Source organism: Zingiber officinale, chromosome 9A (assembly GCF_018446385.1).
Source record: "Zingiber officinale cultivar Zhangliang chromosome 9A, Zo_v1.1, whole genome shotgun sequence".
Lineage (NCBI taxonomy): Eukaryota > Viridiplantae > Streptophyta > Magnoliopsida > Zingiberales > Zingiberaceae > Zingiber > Zingiber officinale.
The window spans coordinates 129,159,231-129,178,240 of NC_056002.1; the positions used below are offsets into that span (position 1 = coordinate 129,159,231).

General features: G+C 44.8%; 1 protein-coding gene and 1 long non-coding RNA gene across 2 annotated transcripts; one reads left to right on the forward strand and one right to left on the reverse strand.

Moving 5' to 3' along the window:
- Positions 1-3,087: 3,087 nt before the first annotated feature.
- On the reverse strand, positions 3,088-3,874 carry LOC122020742. The gene is made up of 2 exons (XR_006122311.1): positions 3,735-3,874; positions 3,088-3,652 (listed from the first exon to the last, which is right to left on the reverse strand). It is a non-coding gene; the product is annotated as an uncharacterized LOC122020742 (long non-coding RNA).
- Positions 3,167-8,458, forward strand: LOC122020741 (protein NRT1/ PTR FAMILY 6.3-like). The gene is made up of 4 exons (XM_042578761.1): positions 3,167-3,294; positions 3,409-3,626; positions 3,718-4,289; positions 7,418-8,458. The coding sequence occupies exons 1-4, from the start codon at positions 3,174-3,176 to the stop codon at positions 8,301-8,303; spliced, it is 1,797 nt and encodes a 598-aa protein (XP_042434695.1). The 5' UTR covers positions 3,167-3,173; the 3' UTR covers positions 8,304-8,458.
- The last annotated feature ends 10,552 nt before the right edge of the window (positions 8,459-19,010 follow it).

Genomic DNA, 19,010 nt, shown 5'->3' on the forward strand with positions numbered 1-19,010 from the left:
CAGAAATCGGATCGTTGAATTCAAAGCGTCAAACGTCACATCGTCAGCGGATATTCGCCTGTCACGTCAAGCGTGTGGCGGCAGCAGGCAGGACACGTGGCGCCTTATCACGGACTGACATTTAATGGAGGTAATTAAGGAGGCATGGGTCGTGCTCAGCCATCATGAGCTGGGATTTGAACAGTCTCTCAAAAATATGGCTGATGTCAGCCCGGATCGTGCTCGCCCAAGGCAGCGCAAGAAAAGGTTTTTCCAAGTATGAATGTTCGTTGTGCTGATCGACGTAAGGAAGGGGACGTGCCACCGAACGACAGCCTACAACATGTCGATCGATAGTAAAAGTTGTTAACATTCGCTCGGTTACAGAAGAGCAATCCCATTACCGACCAACGGATTATGTCGGACCGATTAGAAGATAAGGAACGTCATAAACCGAGCGGGTGAAAAGCTTCACAAATAATTTTGTCCAGTCAGTCGGACTTGCAGCTTCCTTCGACTAGACTTAAGGGGGGCATGTGATGCGATGATAAAGAGGGGTCATCCTTCAGGAGATAGCTGCCATGATAAAGGTCAAAGTCAAGACGGTCGACACTCAGATATCATCGACCGGCCGGGCGATCAGGTCAATGCTCAGATATCATCGGTCGGTCGGGTGATTATTCCTCGACCGAGGGAGAAGGTTCCGGTCCAATCTGCCTTTGACATGGGGAGGTGTCAAATGACCGACGCTCAATGGAGTAGTGGACGCCGGACGGAAGAGGAGACGATATGCAGAAGTCGGGCCGAGCAGCTACCCCGCTCGGCCAGACAACAGGACTCAACATTGGCAGAGCGAAACTTCGATCGAGCAGACGTAACATAAGCACAGGGGAGTTCCGGCCGAGCGGACGCGACACATGCAACGAAATCCTCGACCGAGCAGGTGGTACATAGGAACAGCGAAGTCCCGGCCGAGTGGCTATTCCGCTCGGCCTAGCAGCAGACCTCCTGTGTCATCCATCGACATCCTTTTGGGAGTTAGTGCCGCTGACACCAGGCATGGTCAACTAGAAGATCGTACGGCGGAAGCTTCCACTGTCACTTCAGTGATATGCTCTGCCTGTTAAGGTGTTATGTCAGGGACATTTTACTGACAAATCTTTTCAGGGGAAACTTTGGGAAGCGTGCTCACCTTAGGGAGCGTGCACGTGCGCTACAGAAGCTCTATATAAAGGGAGGCCCAAGCATTGGTGGAAATATGCAATAGATACTATTCATACTACTATTTATTTTTGTTATTGCTCCATCTTTTACATCATCATCGATAACTAATTTAAACGTCGAATGACCAACGCCGCCTTCTACATCATCCACGATACCTTCTACATCATCCACGATAGAGTTAATTAGTAGCATTTGAAAGAAAAAGAAGAAAAAAAAATCATTAGTAGACGCATTTCAATTCCTCCATGAGCTGCCATTTCGTCCCCGGCAACAACACTGCCTAAAGATGAACATCAACATCAGGGGGCATAAATTAAAGAATACGAAACCTCCACATTAACTTATCCGCACATTAGATTTACAACTCAACTCTTATATTTTCTTTAAACAAGACTGAATCAAGTTAATCGACATATTTATTGTCGGGGATATGGTCAGAGTTAGATATCTAAATTTTTTTAAAAAAAAATAATATTACGATAATAGCTACTTAACATGGAACCTCCCTTTCAGGGTGATTGAGAAATTTAAAAATGCAACTTTATTAATTAATATTTTAGGACCATTTCTCTTGGCCGACAATTAAAGGGCATCTTTTAGTTTTAAAAGCATCATCAAAAATTCATTAATTGTACGTTGATATTTAAATTATTAGTAATTAAATATACAAATTTTCTTAATCAAATCATAAAGCTGAAGTATAATTGATCTGGCCTCATCCCTATAATCACTAATCAGGCACAGACGATATAATTTCGTATTGTCTGAACACCGACCGAATGAGCCGATCGAGCGAGCTCTGACCCTTAATTTTTCTATCAATATTTATTATAAAATTTTAATTATATGCGTGCACTCTGACGTTTTGGATAAGTCAATGTTTAAAATTTGGTATCGCATTTCTCCGCATTTGATTTTATCAGGCGGGGGCAGTTCAATCAAGAGATGTCGATGCTGGTCTTGATTAAGACCCGTCATATTGCTCAGACTGTTAACATGATTGAAGTCAAACGATGCCAACAATGAACATGTTGTTTACAATCTGCTATTGGTCCACCTGACTGCCTAATTAAGATTCCAAACTTTATGCGTTGGTACATCGACTCTCAATTTTAATCGATGAATTTCTTTTCATTATAATGAATGATTGATATAAAAATATTATAATAATAGATGTTTTTTTTGTTATAAGTACTTTCCAAGCATAGATTTCTTAGATCATTCTTTTTTGATCTAGGAGATATGTCATTTATATTTATAGTCAGATCGTGATCCATAATTTGATTGTAAATTGTTACGAACTTTTTCTGGGTTCATCGTTCCCATCATATTACAATTTTTATTCGGAGCGGTCGGTCGGAGATCGTCCGGAGGCCTCCAGTGGTGGATAAGTGGCTAGGTTATTGGACGCCGAGCGAGAGTATCCTCCGGACGACCTCCAACTGTCCGCTCAGAAAAAAAATTATAACATGATGGAGACGGTAAACTCAAGAAGGGATCGCAATAATTTACGATCGGATTGGGACCACGATCCGACCGTAAATACGAGTGGCACATTCCCTGAACCACAAAAAGTGGTCCAGGAAATCCTGCCTCGTACTTTCCAATGTTGAATCAATCACTTCTAAAATTAATCAATATAAACTAAATACTTGATAGTAACTAAAAATGTCTCAGGGTCCACAGTAGGTCATTTAGGTTGTCACTCAGTCATCCGCGGTTCGAACTCCAACTATGACGTATTTATAAGAATTTTTCCTTCAAATGAAAGCGCAATCGAAGGACACTGGATTTATGGGGTGGTCGCTAAGTGGCCGATGAAAAACTTCCGTGGGACTGGTTCGATCACCGAGGGATAAGCTAAAATAAATCCAAACTTTCTTATCTATAAATGGCTTCCCTCTTCCTCTGTTTCTGCATACTTATTCACAACAAAGCCTCGATATCTTCTTCTAGTTCGACCGACTACAATGGTTGGCTTGCCGGAACACAAAGCCTCTGGCGAGATCGTCGCCGACGCCTGGGACTACAGCGGCCGCCCCGCCGTCCGATCCCGCACGGGCGGCTGGACCAGCGCCGCCATGATCCTAGGCACGTAGTAGATAGATCTTATAATCGATTCTCAGTACTTGTAATTTCAGCTAGCTCTGGTAAATTATGATTAAATAGCATTAATGGCGAATCCATGTTGACGTGCGAGTGAAGTGGTGGAGCTCAACGAGAGGCTGACGACGCTGGGGATCGCCGTCAATCTGGTCACCTACTTGACTGCGACGATGCACCTGGGTAATGCCGCCGCTGCCAACGCCGTCACCAACTTCCTGGGCACCTCCTTCATGCTCTGTCTCCTAGGCGGCTTCGTCGGCGATACCTTTCTCGGCCGGTACCTCACCATCGCCGTCTTCGCCGCCGTTCAAGCCTCCGTACGCACCCCTTCTCCCTTTTTTTCCTGCAAATAATTAATTTGGAAATTAATTATTTTCCAAATTATAAGATGGGGCATTATATGAACAGGGGGTGGCGATCCTGACGATCTCGACGGCGGTGGCGGGGCTGCGGCCGGCGCTGTGCACGGCGGACGGCGTGTGCGAGAAGGCCACTGGGGCGCAGCTGGGCATGCTCTACCTGGCGCTCTACACGACCGCTCTCGGGACCGGGGGCCTAAAGTCGAGCGTCTCTGGCTTCGGCTCCGACCAGTTCGACGAGGCCGACAAGGAGGAGAAGGCGCAGATGCAGAAGTTCTTCAACTGGTTTTTCTTCTTCATCAGCATCGGATCGCTGCTCGCCGTCACCGTCCTGGTCTACATCCAGGATCACATCGGGCGGCGGTGGGGGTACGGGATCTGTGCCGCGTCGATCGCGCTGGGGCTGATGGTCTTCCTCGCCGGCACGCGGCAGTACAGGTTCAAGCGGTTGGTGGGGAGCCCGCTGACGCAGATCGCGGCGGTGGTGGCGGCGGCATGGCGGAAGCGGGGGAGAGATTTGCCGTCGGACCCGACGTTGCTGTACGTCGGCGCAGCAGAGGCGGAGAAGGAGGCGCCGGGGAGGGACGGGAGGCAGAGGCTGCAGCACACCGACCAGTTAAGGTCAGTCGAAAATTATTACCTGCAGTTTCCATTTATTATTATTATTATTATTTTTTAATTATATGAATTAATTGATGCTCAGTCATTTATTTATGTTTTTTTTTCAAAACCTATATTATTATACTTTCTTAGTTTATAACTAATTTTTTCTACCTTCCATCAACACTCAACATGGAGAATATTACATCTACAAATTAGATAAAACAAAGTTTAAATGGATAAAACTTTATTTAATAATTGTTTATCTTCTTCTAAAGTTGATGTAGGTCACATCTATTACTTTTTAAACATATGCAATAAAAAAAAATATTCTTTTTGATATAGTTTCCCTTTCTTTTTCTATTTTACTATAGGATTTAGTTTCCTAACTTTTTTTATTACACGTTTCCATTAATTATCTTCAATATAAAAGTGTCATACTTGTAATCACCTCACTTACTTGTTAGTTGGACAATAATAATACCAACAAAATATGTAGGACAAAATTCCAATATAATATAATATAATTAATTTATCATTTAAATTTAATACATCAAATGTAGCTTCAATACAATAAAGGAATTACTATTTGCACTAAAAGAAAAATAATGTTAAGACTTGTAAATATTTTATTTTATTTTAGGTAAACAATAGAAATAAAACATAACATTTTAATTATATAAGATAAACTATAAAATACCTAAATTAATATAAAAACATATATGAAGATGATGTCAATTCTCGACGGACACCTGTCTTAAATTATAAGTTGATCTCATAATTATCTCTCGTATAATTTAGTGATGGATTATGAAAAACTCAATTGGTATATAGATGACATAGATGTCAAGTTGTAAAGGGACTTTTATCAAATCAAGAGTGACTAGTCTTCCCTGGTAATATCAAGCCTCACTTTTGCAGAATTGTTTTTGTTTAAATCACCCATGCACGTAAAGTTGTTCGTTTTATTCGTATGACATAGCATTAGGAAACAAAACGTGGATCGCAAGTTGAGTCCATATCTTTGGTTGAGTGAGCTAGTTCTAGTCCAAAATAATTTAATAATGAGTGGGTGTGACCATCATTTGAGCTGCAGCTATCCACATGACAAAACACAGCTCATCCACACTGTTTATTAATTTGCCTATAACATTAAAGACTTTATTATCTCTCATCAATTATTGGATGAAACAATGAAAATTTTAATTTGCCGGCTAGAAAAATTTTCAGTTTACTGGGTCAAAAAACAATGATAATTTTTTTTTTCTTTTTGTTTTTTTCCTTGTAATTAGCTAGATAGAATAGAAACATCATTCTAAAATATTTAAATATATTTAAATAGGAAAACATTCTTCAAAGAATGTTTAGACATGTTTTGAGTTCGAGTGGGCTCATTAATTTATAAGCTTCTTCATATTGCAAAACTCATTATATAATTAATACGATTATGGACTTGCGTAACTAGCTAGTAATTCAAATGATTAATATTTTAAGCATTTTAGTTGAGCAGTCACGGACGGAATAAGACAAGGAAAATATGTATTAGTCGACTACTGATGCACTTGCAGACTCGTGTTGTCTCTTGTTGACTTTCAGCAATGTAGATCTCCAAAGCTAGATTTGAGATGTCGACATGTCGGAGATGTCGGCTTAGAAATCTATTTTTATTTTGACCCATGTAGCTTGCATCACCCATATTAATTATTTTATCCACTATCAATTATTTAAGATTATGAATTTCTTTTTTTTTTAAATATACTTTTTAGATAAAATATAAAATAAATCAAATAGTAATTAGATTTAAAATGGATAATATATCATACTATTATAAAAATATATGAATTTTAAGAAATAATATCAGAATCATAGTCTAAATTAGATATTATATAGGATGATCTTAAACGAAGAATTATAATCTAGATCTGATGTCATATGTGATGACTTTGAACGAAATTGAGGGGAGACTCAAGAATAATTGAATACTTAAGAGAAAATCAAGAATAATCAAATATTTACAGGATAACTTGGAGAAAGTCAAGAGTAATAGGATCTTTCAAAGGTTTAGACTATAAAAATAATAATGATCATCCATTTGATTAAAATACAATTAAAATCTAAATCAAAGATAAAAAATATTTCTATTATTAGAGTATCTACACACTAGTTTTTTATCGAAAAGGTATAATATAGGATAAAAAATTATTTTATTAAATTTAAATATCTATTTTTTAATATATTATATATTAGTTTTTCTATATCTTCTCTTTCCTTTATAATGAGAAATAGAATTCATTCCTATATTTAAATAACTACTATTTATAAATGTATAATTTAAAGAATAAATAAAGTAATTAATATAATTTTTTTTAATTATCTTACCTAAAATTTAAAATAAATTTTTTAAGATACCTTATTACTCTTAAAATGAAATTGTTTAAAAATCTAAACTAAATAAAAACCATACCATCCCTAATAATTTCTTTTCTTTTAGATAATGAGGCTCTTTACTCATCCATTTAAAAAACTTATAAATCATTGGATATTTTTTTAATGATTGAAAGTTCGGCACGTGACAGTGAGTCATCTTATCGAGTGAAGCTTCGCAATTATTATTATTGGATCATAATTAAATGCACATATACCTCCCCAAGATAGAGACAGAGCATTGGGGAAAAAAACAAATTAATTAAATCCCTGAACTTTAATTATTTCTGACAGGAAGAGAAATGAACTGGGGAAGAGGGACAGAGGGGACAAAAAAAATAGGATTTTTTTTTTCATCTCAGTTCATTATTTTCAAAAATCAGAATGTTGTCATTTTTGTTTGCAATCAGATTTTCCATGTGTTTAAATATCAATATCTAGTGCAATCACGGTTAATTAGTCTCCACGAATTAGATCAGTTGGTTAGATGTCTACAACTTACCAATAAAATCGTAGAGTCGAAAGTCGCCAGTTATATTCGGGGATAAAACCCTGATCTATTACGTCAAAAATTTCTTCGATCCTCAATCATTTATCCTGCCCAGCATTAATCATGATTTACTTCTTCTGAAATTTTGTGAGGCTGAGATCCGGGGCTGTTAGGATGATGGTTCCACCTTTTGCCAATATCTAGTTTAATTAGTTTTCTTTTTTTGTTGGCCCAGGTTCCTGGACCGGGCCGCCATTCCGGACGACGCCGCCGCCGGCGGCCAACCGCCGGCGCTGCCTAGCAAGTGGCGGCTGTCGCCGGTGAGTGACGTCGAAGAAGTCAAGATCGTGGTCCGGATGGTGCCCGTCTGGGCCACCACCATCATATTCTGGACGGTGTACGCCCAGATGACCACCTTCTCGGTTTCCCAAGCGACCACCATGGACCGACGCATCGGGTCCCACTTCCAAATCCCCCCGGCCTCCCTCACCGTCTTCTTCGTCGCCTCCATCCTCGCCACCGTCCCCGTCTACGACCGCCTCGTCGTCCCCCTCGCCCGCCGTCTCACCGCCCACGCCCATGGCCTATCCCCCCTCCAGCGCATCGCCGTCGGCCTCCTCCTCTCCATCCTCGCCATGGTCGCCGCCGCCCTCTCAGAGATTAAGCGCCTCCACGCCGCCCGCCGCACTGGCGGGGCGGTCCCGCTCAGCGTCTTCTGGCTCGTTCCGCAGTTCTTCCTCGTCGGGGCCGGCGAGGCCTTCACCTACATCGGCCAGCTGGATTTCTTCCTCAGGGAGTGCCCCAAGGGGATGAAGACCATGAGCACGGGGCTGTTCCTGAGTACGCTCTCGCTGGGGTTCTTCTTTAGCTCCGCGCTGGTGGCGGTGGTGCACAAGTTGACGGGGACCGGGTCCGGCGGCCACGGCGCGTGGCTCGCCGACGACCTCAACCAGGGGAAGCTCTACAACTTCTATTGGCTGCTGGCGGCGCTGTCCGGCGTCAATTTGGCGGTGTACCTCCTCGCCGCCAAGGGGTACGTTTACAAGGAGCAGCGCTATTCGGTGGAGGACGAGAGCATCACCGGCGTGGAGTTGGCCGAGGAGGCCTGCTGCCAAGCGTAGATGATATAGATACGTATCTATTTAATTTTTCTTTTTTTTTTCTTTTTTCTTCTGATGTAATAATTTGCACTTTTTTCTTTTTTATTATCTGATGTAATAATTGGCAACGCTTTGTCTCTTTTAACTCAACATCAACTGCTTTGTCGTTGTCTAAACTTTATGATTTCGATAATTTACCAAGCATACTACGGTTAATGTATTTACTAAAAAATATATTACGATTTTGTATTTACTAAAAGGCATAGATAAATAATGTTTATTATCGAATATAACCCTACCGTCAACTCCTCTGATCAGTCATCATTTCTCAGGCATCCGAACCACATAAAAAACTTTGATATTAAAAGAAAAATGATCATTAGGGTACCTCCCTCCTTCGTGACATGCAAGTGCAGCTCGATCTTGTGAAACCCTAGTTTAGTGTTCGTGAGCCATCAGTTCGAGTTTTTCTCACGCGGCATCTAGCTAGTATTTCAGTTTAATTAAAAACCAGGAGTGTTTGTGAGCCATCAGTGAAGGATTCTAGGGTTTACATTACATTAATCAGCTAGTATCATAATGGCTCAAAGACGTCGATCGGGTGAATCATCATCCTCTCCACATCAATTAGCTGTAAAGGTTATCATTTTACAAACTCTGTGATATTGAGAAGCTGAACTAGTATGATTTAATTTTTTTTATTTTTATAAAGTATAGAGTTCAGTTGATGTTGGACAGAAACTGCATTGGAACAGTGTCCTCGGTCACTTTAAAAGTTTTTTTCAACCATCCACGAAGAAAGGAACGCATGGAGGCTCTGTTATTTTACATGACCGACACATAGTGCTGATCAAATAGTCACCCTTTCGTAATTTTTTGGACATAGAAGATATGCAGCACATCCGTGGGATTTTGGTAAATATATTTGAAAATTGGGATTCAAGTAATCAAACCTTTAGATTCTCAGGTACAATTTATAATTTTGTATTTTAATTGCAAAGTAGTTATATGGTAAAATGTAAGCTTTTGCTAAACGTGGGGCTGATACGATGCCGTATCAGGCCCAACGTGGGCTTGATACGATGGAGTATCAGTGCTTGATATGACATCGTATCATGTCCACGGTGTTCCTAATACTTTTGTATGTGTTGGTAGAAGTCTAATAATAATTTAACTTGGTCAGGTGTTCCGGTTTGCTTCACAAGAGGAGACGTTTCATTGCTGCTTGGTATTGCAGACCGAGGAGCTTCAATTCCGATGAATTCAGCTAAGGCATCCAGTGACCTCTTTCTAACTTACTTCTCAAATAAAAAAGAAGCTACTAGATCAAGAATTGAGGAGTTGCTTAAATTTTATGGCAATCGCGTTGAAGGCGAAGATGATGTTTTATTATTTTGTAAATTTTATATTTTGTATATATTTGTTTGTGTCTTATTTTCTTTTAGTACATATAAGGTCCCGTTAAGTCTTATAGATATAGTAGATGATTTTGAAAATCTTGATAGATTCAACTGGGTTGAAGCAATCCATGAATTTATGGCTCCACAATTACCTAAGATTGGGGACATATTTTCATCAACTGAGACAAAACATGCTAACACCAACCTCCCTTACCTAAAGGGATTTGCTGGTCTTTTGGCAGTAAATGTTTAATTTGTGTGAAAATTTTTAATATTTTGCGAACATTTATAAAATAGTTAACCCTTGTCATGGTGAATCAGGCTTGGTTTTTGGAGCATGTTCCAATCCAAAAACCATACAAAATAAAAGGAGCCAGAATAAATAAGTGGAGGAATATTCCTTCACATATTAGTAAGGTGAGAGAATTGATTAACCAAGTTTCATCTGAAGAGGTAAATTTAGAATACTTTGACTATAGTTTGGTTAAAAAGTATGGTTTTAACATGTGGTTTAATATTCTTACAGGTTGTGATTGACCTAATCCCTAACCAAGATGAAAGATCATTGGTTGATGATCCTGTCCGAACGCTGACTCAACGGACGCTGGGCACGTGGTGCTCTCCGATTTGCTGATATAGATCTCCGGCTAGTCGTACGAAGCTCCGGCGAACCTGTACAGAAGTCGGGCCGGGAAGGGGTTCCCAGCGGCGACCCTCCGACGCTCAAGTCAGGCAAGCAAGTAGTGAAAAAGGTGGCTTCAAAGATGTCTCACGCGTACCTCCGGCGAAGTATGCGGCTCTTTATATAGAGCGGTGAAAGAGCTCCTACACGTCCACCGAGGCGCGTACGTATCCGCAGCCCATACCTCGGTATGTGTCTATCAGAAAGCTTACCTGACGCCATACTGCTACAGTCCAATCACGTCTTCGATGGGACAACAGAACACCTCGTTGTCAGACTTGGAGTATGACCTAGCCATAGGACTTGACGGCTTGTCAGAAGATGTTCCTGTCCTTCTTTACCCACCACCGGCCGGGACGTCCATCCGGCCGGCTGGACGAAGAGCGTCGTCCGGAAGACCCTCATCCCCTGCGCCGGCCGGGCGGCACGCCCATCACGTCCCGCCTGTCGTTTGCATTGATATGCTGGGAAGACTTCCGGGTGGGTGCTACGTAAGGACTGTTAGCACTATGCTACCTTATATCTTTGACCAAACCTGACTTCCGCTTGGCCATTCTTTACTGTTCCATTGAGCGCCGGATCCCGACTCCTATCCGACCGGGAGGTCAGCCCCTCCCTCTCCGGTCAGCCGACCTGTCCACCTGGTTTTTTGACTTCCACATGGTGTCGACCCCTCCAAACGAGGGCTACCTGTTCTATCCGCCGGATCACTTGCCTCCCCTTCAAGTCTAGTCGAAGGAGGCGAAGTCCGACTGACTGGACTGCCGATCTGACCGAGTAACGATCGCCATATTAATCCACTCGACCAGGCTTATGGACGCTAATCCGTTCGGCGATACCTTGCCCATGCCTTGTATTGCCTTGGAATTTATGCCGAATCTTCTTCTCTACTGCCAACCACGTGCGTTGCGTGCGGTATAGGGAGCTCATTAAATGTAACCCGTATCTTGCTGACACGTGGCGACCTTTCTATTGTCAGGGTATGGCGGTGGCATCACCTCCGATGGGACATCCGCCGTTTGAAACGAACGGCTAGATGATGGCCTCGTTCTTCACGACCTGGATCGGACGGTGGGGGTAGCTCTCAGGCGGCGATATAAAGCCCCCGACCTCTGCTCGTCGCCGCACTTTGGCTTCATCGATACAGACACCTCATTGCTCTCTTCTTCTCCGGCGACCTTGCACCTCCGACGACCTCAAAGCCCCCTGCGACTATCTTTTTACTAGTAAGCCTTTCTTCTCCTCGATTCTTCGCTCCTTTTCTTCCTGCTAGTCACCTTTGCCATTCTGCCTTCTTTCCTGGCTTTATTACTTCTTCCCCTTCCATTCCGCGTTCATTCCCGGTCCTAGACCATGACTAGTACCTCACAGTCGACCGACGGCGCTCCTGGTCTATGGTATACGACCATGGAGAGCCGTTTCGACGAGGAGGACGCGTTGCATCTTGCTCGGACCTACGATATTCCTCCTGACCATCACATAGTATTAGCCACACCGGCCGATCGGCCTCATGAACCGCCGCCCGACACTGTTCTTTTCTTCCGAGACCAATTTTTGGCCGGGCTACGCTTCCCACCCCATAAGTTTATCTTGCAAGTCTGCAATTACTTCCGCATCCCGCTCGGCCAGATAGTTCCTAACTCCATTAGGCTACTGAGCGGGGTGATAATTCTCTTTAAACTGAACGGCATCCCCCTCGACCCTAAAATTTTTCATTACTTTTATTACCCCATGCAAGCCGAGTGGGGTACTTTCATTTTCCAGTCTAGGATAGGTTTCGTCCTCTTTGATAACATGCCGAGTTCCAACAAACATTGGAAGGAGCATTTTTTCTACGTACGTTTTCCCGAGCCACCAACCTTCCGTATCAAGTGGCAGACGGCGATGCCAGCGCAACCGGAGCTCGGCAAATTTAGAGGCGATGCAGCCTATCTTCATGTAGCCGATCGGCTGGTCGGCCAACGATATCACATCGACAAGCTGCTCCTTCCGGGAGTAATGTACATATTCGGCTTGTCTTCTACCCCAGCCGATCTGCCCTGCAGCATGAGTAAGTTCCCTTATATTCTCGTTTATTTTGTTCTAACTGATTTATTTTTTGCTTCTGCAGCTGAAGTTATGTGGCGCGCCAAGGCTACCGAGCGGCTGAAACTGCGAGCCGCCGAGATCGAGGCAGCCAAGAACAAGGAGGTCGCCAAGCGGGGCCTTGCTCCAGCGGATCCGGCCGACGAAGAAGGTGAGGGGACTCAGGATGTCCCCGAAGCCTTAGCCGCTCCTGCCTCTCACGACGAGGCTACGGGCGACATAGAACCCTCCGCTCAAGTCGAGGTAGAGGGCCATTCGGCCGACGACGTTCCTCTGGCAACTCGGAAGCACAAACAGCCGGAGGCAACCTCTCAACCGATTCCATCCGATGAACCGCAATCCGAGCGGGGCGACGAAGCTCCAGTGTTGTCCGGGATGGTTTCTATTGAGAGTACCCCGACGCCGCTCGGCTTTCCAAGGGCAACCTCTGAGGTGCCGCCCTCCAGTCCTCCAAGAACGCTGTGACGTATTAAGCGATTGGGCGACCGTCCTTCCTCCTCCGCCGGTGAGCCGTCCGGCAAGGCTACTGCTTCTAAAGGTGATCCGAGCGGTCCGAAATTGATAAAGACCATCTTGCGCCTCCCGTCTGAAGAATACATGGCAGCCACTGATCGGCCTATCGTCCCCGAGCAGCAAATCACACTCACGGGTCCCCTCGCCAAAGCTTGGGAGGATGCTCGTCTTCGGATTACCATGATGACTCCTGGTCAGCTCGGCGACAGCAATCTACAACAGGCGACCGGGGTATGTTGTCTTGCTTTGTTAGTTATTTCGGATCGAGCTTCTAACCTACTCATATTCGTTCGCAGAACTGGGTGGAGCAGATTGCCATCAGCAATCATCTGGCTGAACTGGAGGACGAACTGAAGAAGCTCAAGGCTGCGGGGGACAGTAAACAATCGACGGCCGCTCTGGAGAAGGCCAAAAGGTTGCTGGAAGCTAAGCGGGGTAAGACTTCCGGCTTGACAAGCGAGGTTGCCCGCCTCGAAGCCTTAGTCAAGCAGCGGGATAAAGAAGTAAAGACCGCGACCGCTCGGAAGCTCAAGGCCATTGATGATATGGACTTGATGAAGGTGGAGAACCGGGGGCTGGAACAACGGGTGAAGGAGCTAGACGCCTCACTAACTGCCGAGCGGGAGGGTCGCTCCGCCGATCGGACCAGAGCAGAAGGAGCCTTGCAAGATCTTCAGGCTACCCTGGATGCTTCCCAGACCGCTCTCAAGGATTACCACGATGGAGAGCCCGGTCGATCAGCGGAGGTACGCAAAGCCTTCGTCCGCTCGGACGAGTTTGGCGAGAAATTTACTGACAAGCTCTCCTTGACTTTTGAGGAGGCAATCAAAGTGGCGGTGGACTACATGAAGAACAAAGGCCATGCTCCTGCCGATCTGTCCGTCCCTGCCGAAGACCTGGCGACCATGATGGGCTCCATCCCTGACCATCTTTTTAATTTTGATGACTAAGAATCTATCTGTGAGGCTATTTTGTAATTTTTCTGTATCCGTGCCGGTCGGGGCAAACTTTAGAAATTTTGTCTATCCGCCGGTCGGCGTGAATGAACTGTGTCTTGTTATTTGCCCATTCTTCCTGCGTCCGATTTTTGTTTTTCGCCTTGGTCTTGAGCTTTTTGTGCCCCAAGTACATTTTATAAAGGGGCCGCTCGGCCTTACGCTTTTACGTCGGATCCGACCGAGGGCTACGCAGAAAACCATCCATCCGGCGGCCCTATAGGCTTCGGTCGCCCGTCGAATTTTACCTTCGGAACTTGACTACTGTCCGATCGGCGGGTTTATAAACGCCGAGTCGTCTCTCGATATTTAACATCGGAGCTCGACGGTCTTCCGCTCGGACGTTTATAGACACAGGCTCGTCTCTCGATATTTAACGTCGACGCTCGACGGTCTTCCGCTCGGACGTTTATAGACGCCGGCTCGTCTCTCGATATTTAACGTCGGAGCTCGGCGGTCTTTCGCTCGGACGTTTATAACGCCGCTCGTCTCGATATTGCCCGAGCTCGGCGGTCTTACGCTCGGGCGTTTATAGGCGGCTCGTCTCTCGATATTTAACGCCGGGCTCGGCGGTCTTCGCTCGGGCGCTTATAGGCGTCGGCTCGTCTCGATAATGCGTCGGGCTCGGCGGTCTTCCTTCGGGCGCTTATAGGCGCGGCTCGCCTCTCGATATTTAACGTCGAGCTCGGCGGTCTTCCTCGGACATGTATAAACGCCGGCTCGTCTCTCAATATTTAACGCGTCGGAGCTAAGCGGTCTTCCTTTCCGGGCGTTTATAACGCCGCTTCGTCTCGATATTTAACGTCGGGCTCGGCGGTCTTCGCTTCGACGTTTATAGACGCGGCTCGTCTCTCGATATTTAGTCGGAGCTCGGCTCTTCCGCTCGGACGTTTATAGACGCCGCTCGTCTCTCGATATTTAACGTCGGAGCTCGGCGGTCTTCCGCTCGGACGTTTATAGATGCGGCTCGTCTCGATATTTAACGTCGGGCTCGACGGTCTTCCGCTCCGGAGCGTTTATAGACGCCTGCTCGATATTTACCGTCGGAGCTCGGCGGTCTTCCGCTCGGACGTTTATAGACGCGTCTCTCGATATTTAACGTCCGAGCTCGGCGGTCTTCCGCTCGGGCGTTTATAGAACGCCGCTCGTCTCGATATTTAACGCGTCGACTCGGCGATCTTCCTTCGGACATTTATAGATGCCTCGTCTCGATATTTAACGTCGGAGCTCGACGGTCTTCCGCTCGGACGTTTATAGACGCCGGCTCGTCTCTCGATATTTAACGTCGGAGCTCGACGGTCTTCCGCTCGGACGTTTATAGACGCCGGCTCGTCTCTCGATATTTAACGTCGGAGCTCGACGGCCTTCCGCTCGGACGTTTATAGACGCCGGCTCGTCTCTCGATATTTAACGTCGGAACTCGACGGTCTTCCGTTCGGACGTTTATAGACGTCGGCTCGTCTCTCGATATTTAACGTCGGAGCTCGACGGCCTTTAAGGCTACTTTTAACACAGCCAGTCGGCGAAGATATTTGCCTATCTTTATAATTTTGCTTCCTGCATTACAAGGACATAGGCGACCGAAATGTATATAAATTTACATTTAGCACACCTTTCACCCAGCTCGGATAACGTACTCCCGGCCGAACGGCTCGGGGTCTTCTTCGTCGAGCGCTTGGCTCGGATAACATACTCCCGGCCGAACGGCTCGGGGTCTTCTTTGTCGAGCGCTGGGCTCAGATACTGTACTCCTGGCCGAACGGCGCGGAGTCTTCCTCGTCAAGCATTTGGCTCGAATATTATACCTCCGGCCGAACGACTCGGGGCCTTCGGCATCGAGCGCTTGGCTCGGATACTATACCTCCGGCCGAATGGCTCGGGGCCTTCATTGTCGAGCCTTTGGCTCGGATACTATACCTCCGGCCGAATGGCTCGGGGCCTTCGTTATCGAGCGCTTGGCTCGGATATTATACCTCCAGCCGAATGGCTCGGGGCCTTCATTATCGAGCGCTTGGCTCGGATATTTTACCTCCAGCCGAATGGCTCGGGGCCTTCATTGTCGAGCCTTTGGCTCGGATACTATACCTCCGGCCGAACGGCTCGGGGCCTTCTTCGTCGAGGGCTTGGCTCGGTTATTATACCTCTGGCCGAACGGCTCGGGGCCTTCTTCGTCGTCGAGCTTTGGACTCATGTAATTATACTCCCGGCCGATCGGCACGGGGTCTTCGCCTTCGAGTCGGTGGCTCGGACCTTATACACCATGAAGATGGGCCGCTCGGCGTATAATGCCAATTGCATTTTTTAACATTTTGCTTCCTATATTTCAAATATACAGCCAAACAGAAAAATATACAACATACATTACATTGGCGCACCTTTCACCCTGGCCCGGAAAGGCTGGAGATAATTTGTGCTTCATGGTTGATCCAAGTCCCAATCCATCTTCATCCGCTCGGCGGTGCTCCCCCTTGAATGCCGGTTGGAACTTTGTCTGGGGGAGGCGTCCGCTCGGCCACCTGATGCTGACGTTGTTTGTTGCTCCAACCGCTCGACTGTTGCTTTCTGTTTTTGCTCCATCAACTTAGCGGCTCTCAACTTGATCAGCGCATCGAGTTCTTCCGTGGAAAGCGTCACCGTATGCTGTCGTCCAACCTCGTCCATTGCTTCCGTTCGGATGCAGGAGCGTTCCCACAGACGGCGCCAATTTGATCCTGTCCGAACGCTGACTCAACGGACGCTGGGCACGTGGTGCTCTCCGATTTGCTGATATAGATCTCCGGCTAGTCGTACGAAGCTCCGGCGAACCTGCACAGAAGTCGGGCCGGGAAGGGGTTCCCGGCGGCGACCCTCCGACGCTCAAGTCAGGCAAGCAAGTAGTGAAAAAGGTGGCTTCAAAGATGGCTCACGCGTACCTCCGGCGAAGTATGCGGCTCTTTATATAGAGCGGTGAAAGAGCTCCTACACGTCCACCGAGGCGCGTACGTATCCGCAGCCCATACCTCGGTATGTGTCTGTCAGAAAGCTGTTAGAGTGTATACTAAAAGTCTAGCTTTTGGTATAAACATTTATCTAGAAATAAGAATCACATTGGTCAAATGTCTACATTTATGATAAATGTAGTTGTTCAATTAATTTATATTGTAGATAACATGGTGTGTGGTGTCACACACAGAGGATCATGTTATCACTATCTTATAAATTATAAACAGTAGCTCACGACCATAATGGAAAGGAACAAACCATTGGAAGGTCGTAGTGTAATTAGGAATTAGTTTATCTTGACTGTATAATTACACTAGTACACTCAGAGTGTATTGAGTAGGACCATTTGAGGTCGTTTCTTTTATACTGACTTTATAAAGAAACAAAGACCTCGGTTATTATGGAAGTGTGTGCTCTTAATCCTAATATAATAACAAGCACATATATTTGATATTTATTTCTTTAATTTATCAATGGGTGAGATTTAGTTCGATAAATCAATAAGCCCGATAATTTGGGAAATGGTATCACTTATAGTGTGTGTTGTTGATTATAAAAGGAAACTGTATCCTAGAGATACTAGGATGATAATGTTCTCAAGAGGAGCTCATAAGGATTGTCATGTTAAACCCTGCAGGTGGACTTAGTCCGACATGATAATAAGGTTGAGTGGTACTACTCTTGGACTAAGATATTAATTAAATGAGTTGTCAGTAACTCACTTAATTAGTGGACATTCGATATCTTAAACACAGGGAGACTAACACACTCATAATAAGAAGGAGCCCAAAAATGTAATTTGGGATTGGTGCGGTAGTTCAATAATAGTTCTCTAGTGGAATGAATTATTATTGATAAAATTAAGTTGTGTGTTCGGGGCGAACACGGGATGCTTAATTTTATCGGGAGACCAAAACCAATTCCTCCTCTCGGTCCCTATCGTAGCCTCTTATTTATAGAGTACTATACCCACCTATACCCACCTTCATACCCATGAGAAAGGGGCCGGCCAAGCTAGCTTGTGGTTCAAGCTAGGGCCGGCCAAGCCTTGGTTCATGGGTGGCCGACGCTAGCTTGAACCCATGCTTAGGTGGCCGGCCCCCATTAAATTAAAAAGAATTTTAATTTTAATTTTTATTATGTGGAAGATATAATTTATTACAGAGAATTAAAATTAAAATATCTCTCTTTAAAAAGATCTACAAAAAGATTAAAAGAAAGAGATTAGATCTCTTTCCTTATTTGTAGATTGGAAAGATATTTTATTTTTTCTCTCTGAAAAATTATTCACATGTTGAAAATTAAAATTATAGAAATTTATTTTTATCAACCATGAAGGGATTTTAAAAGGAAATTTTATTTTTTAAAATTTCCAAAGACAAAAAAGGAAGTTTTAATTGTTGATTAAAATTATCCTATTTGCTCTACATGAGGTGGCCGGCCACATACAATTAATTAGGAAAATTTATTTAATTTTTTCTTAATTAATTGTTGTCAAGGAATGTTAAGGAAATTTTATTATAAATAAATTTCCTTATTTGCCAAAGCCAAGGAATATAAAAGAAGGGGTAAGGGTGCCTTCATGGTGAATAACCTCTATTATTTTTCCTCCCTCTTTTCCTTGGTGTGGCGGCCGGCCCTTCCCTTTCTCTCTTCTCCTCTTGTTGGCCGAAACCTATCTTCTTGGTGGAGCTTTTGTTTGTGGCCGGATCAAGGAAGGAGAAGAAGGAGAGAAAGCAAGTCTCATCTCTAGCATCCCTTGGAGCATTGGTGGTGGCCGAAATTATTCATCCTTGAAGAAAATTATTGTGGCCGGCCATCCTCTTCCTTTCTTCCTCTTTTGTGGTGGCCGAAACTTATCTCTTGCTTGGAGTTCTTGTGGTGGCCGGATACTACTTGGAGAAGAAGAAGAAGAAGGAGAGAAAGCTTGTATCCCTTGGAGCTTGGTTGGTGTTTTGTTCTTCGTCCTTGGTGAAGCTTCTTTGTGATTGGCCGAACCTAGCTAGGAGAAGAAGAAGGTGCTTGGTGGTTTCTCATCTCGGAAGATCGTTGCCCACACAATGTCCGAGGT

Excerpts from the sequence above, each read along its gene's own strand:
- LOC122020741 (XM_042578761.1), top strand. The coding sequence starts at position 3,174 with ATGGTTGGCTTGCCGGAACACAAAGCCTCTGGCGAGATCGTCGCCGAC. Across the intron at positions 3,627-3,717 it reads TCGCCGCCGTTCAAGCCTCC|GGGGTGGCGATCCTGACGAT; the intron begins GTACGCACCCCT and ends TTATATGAACAG. Across the intron at positions 4,290-7,417 it reads CAGCACACCGACCAGTTAAG|GTTCCTGGACCGGGCCGCCA; the intron begins GTCAGTCGAAAA and ends TTGTTGGCCCAG.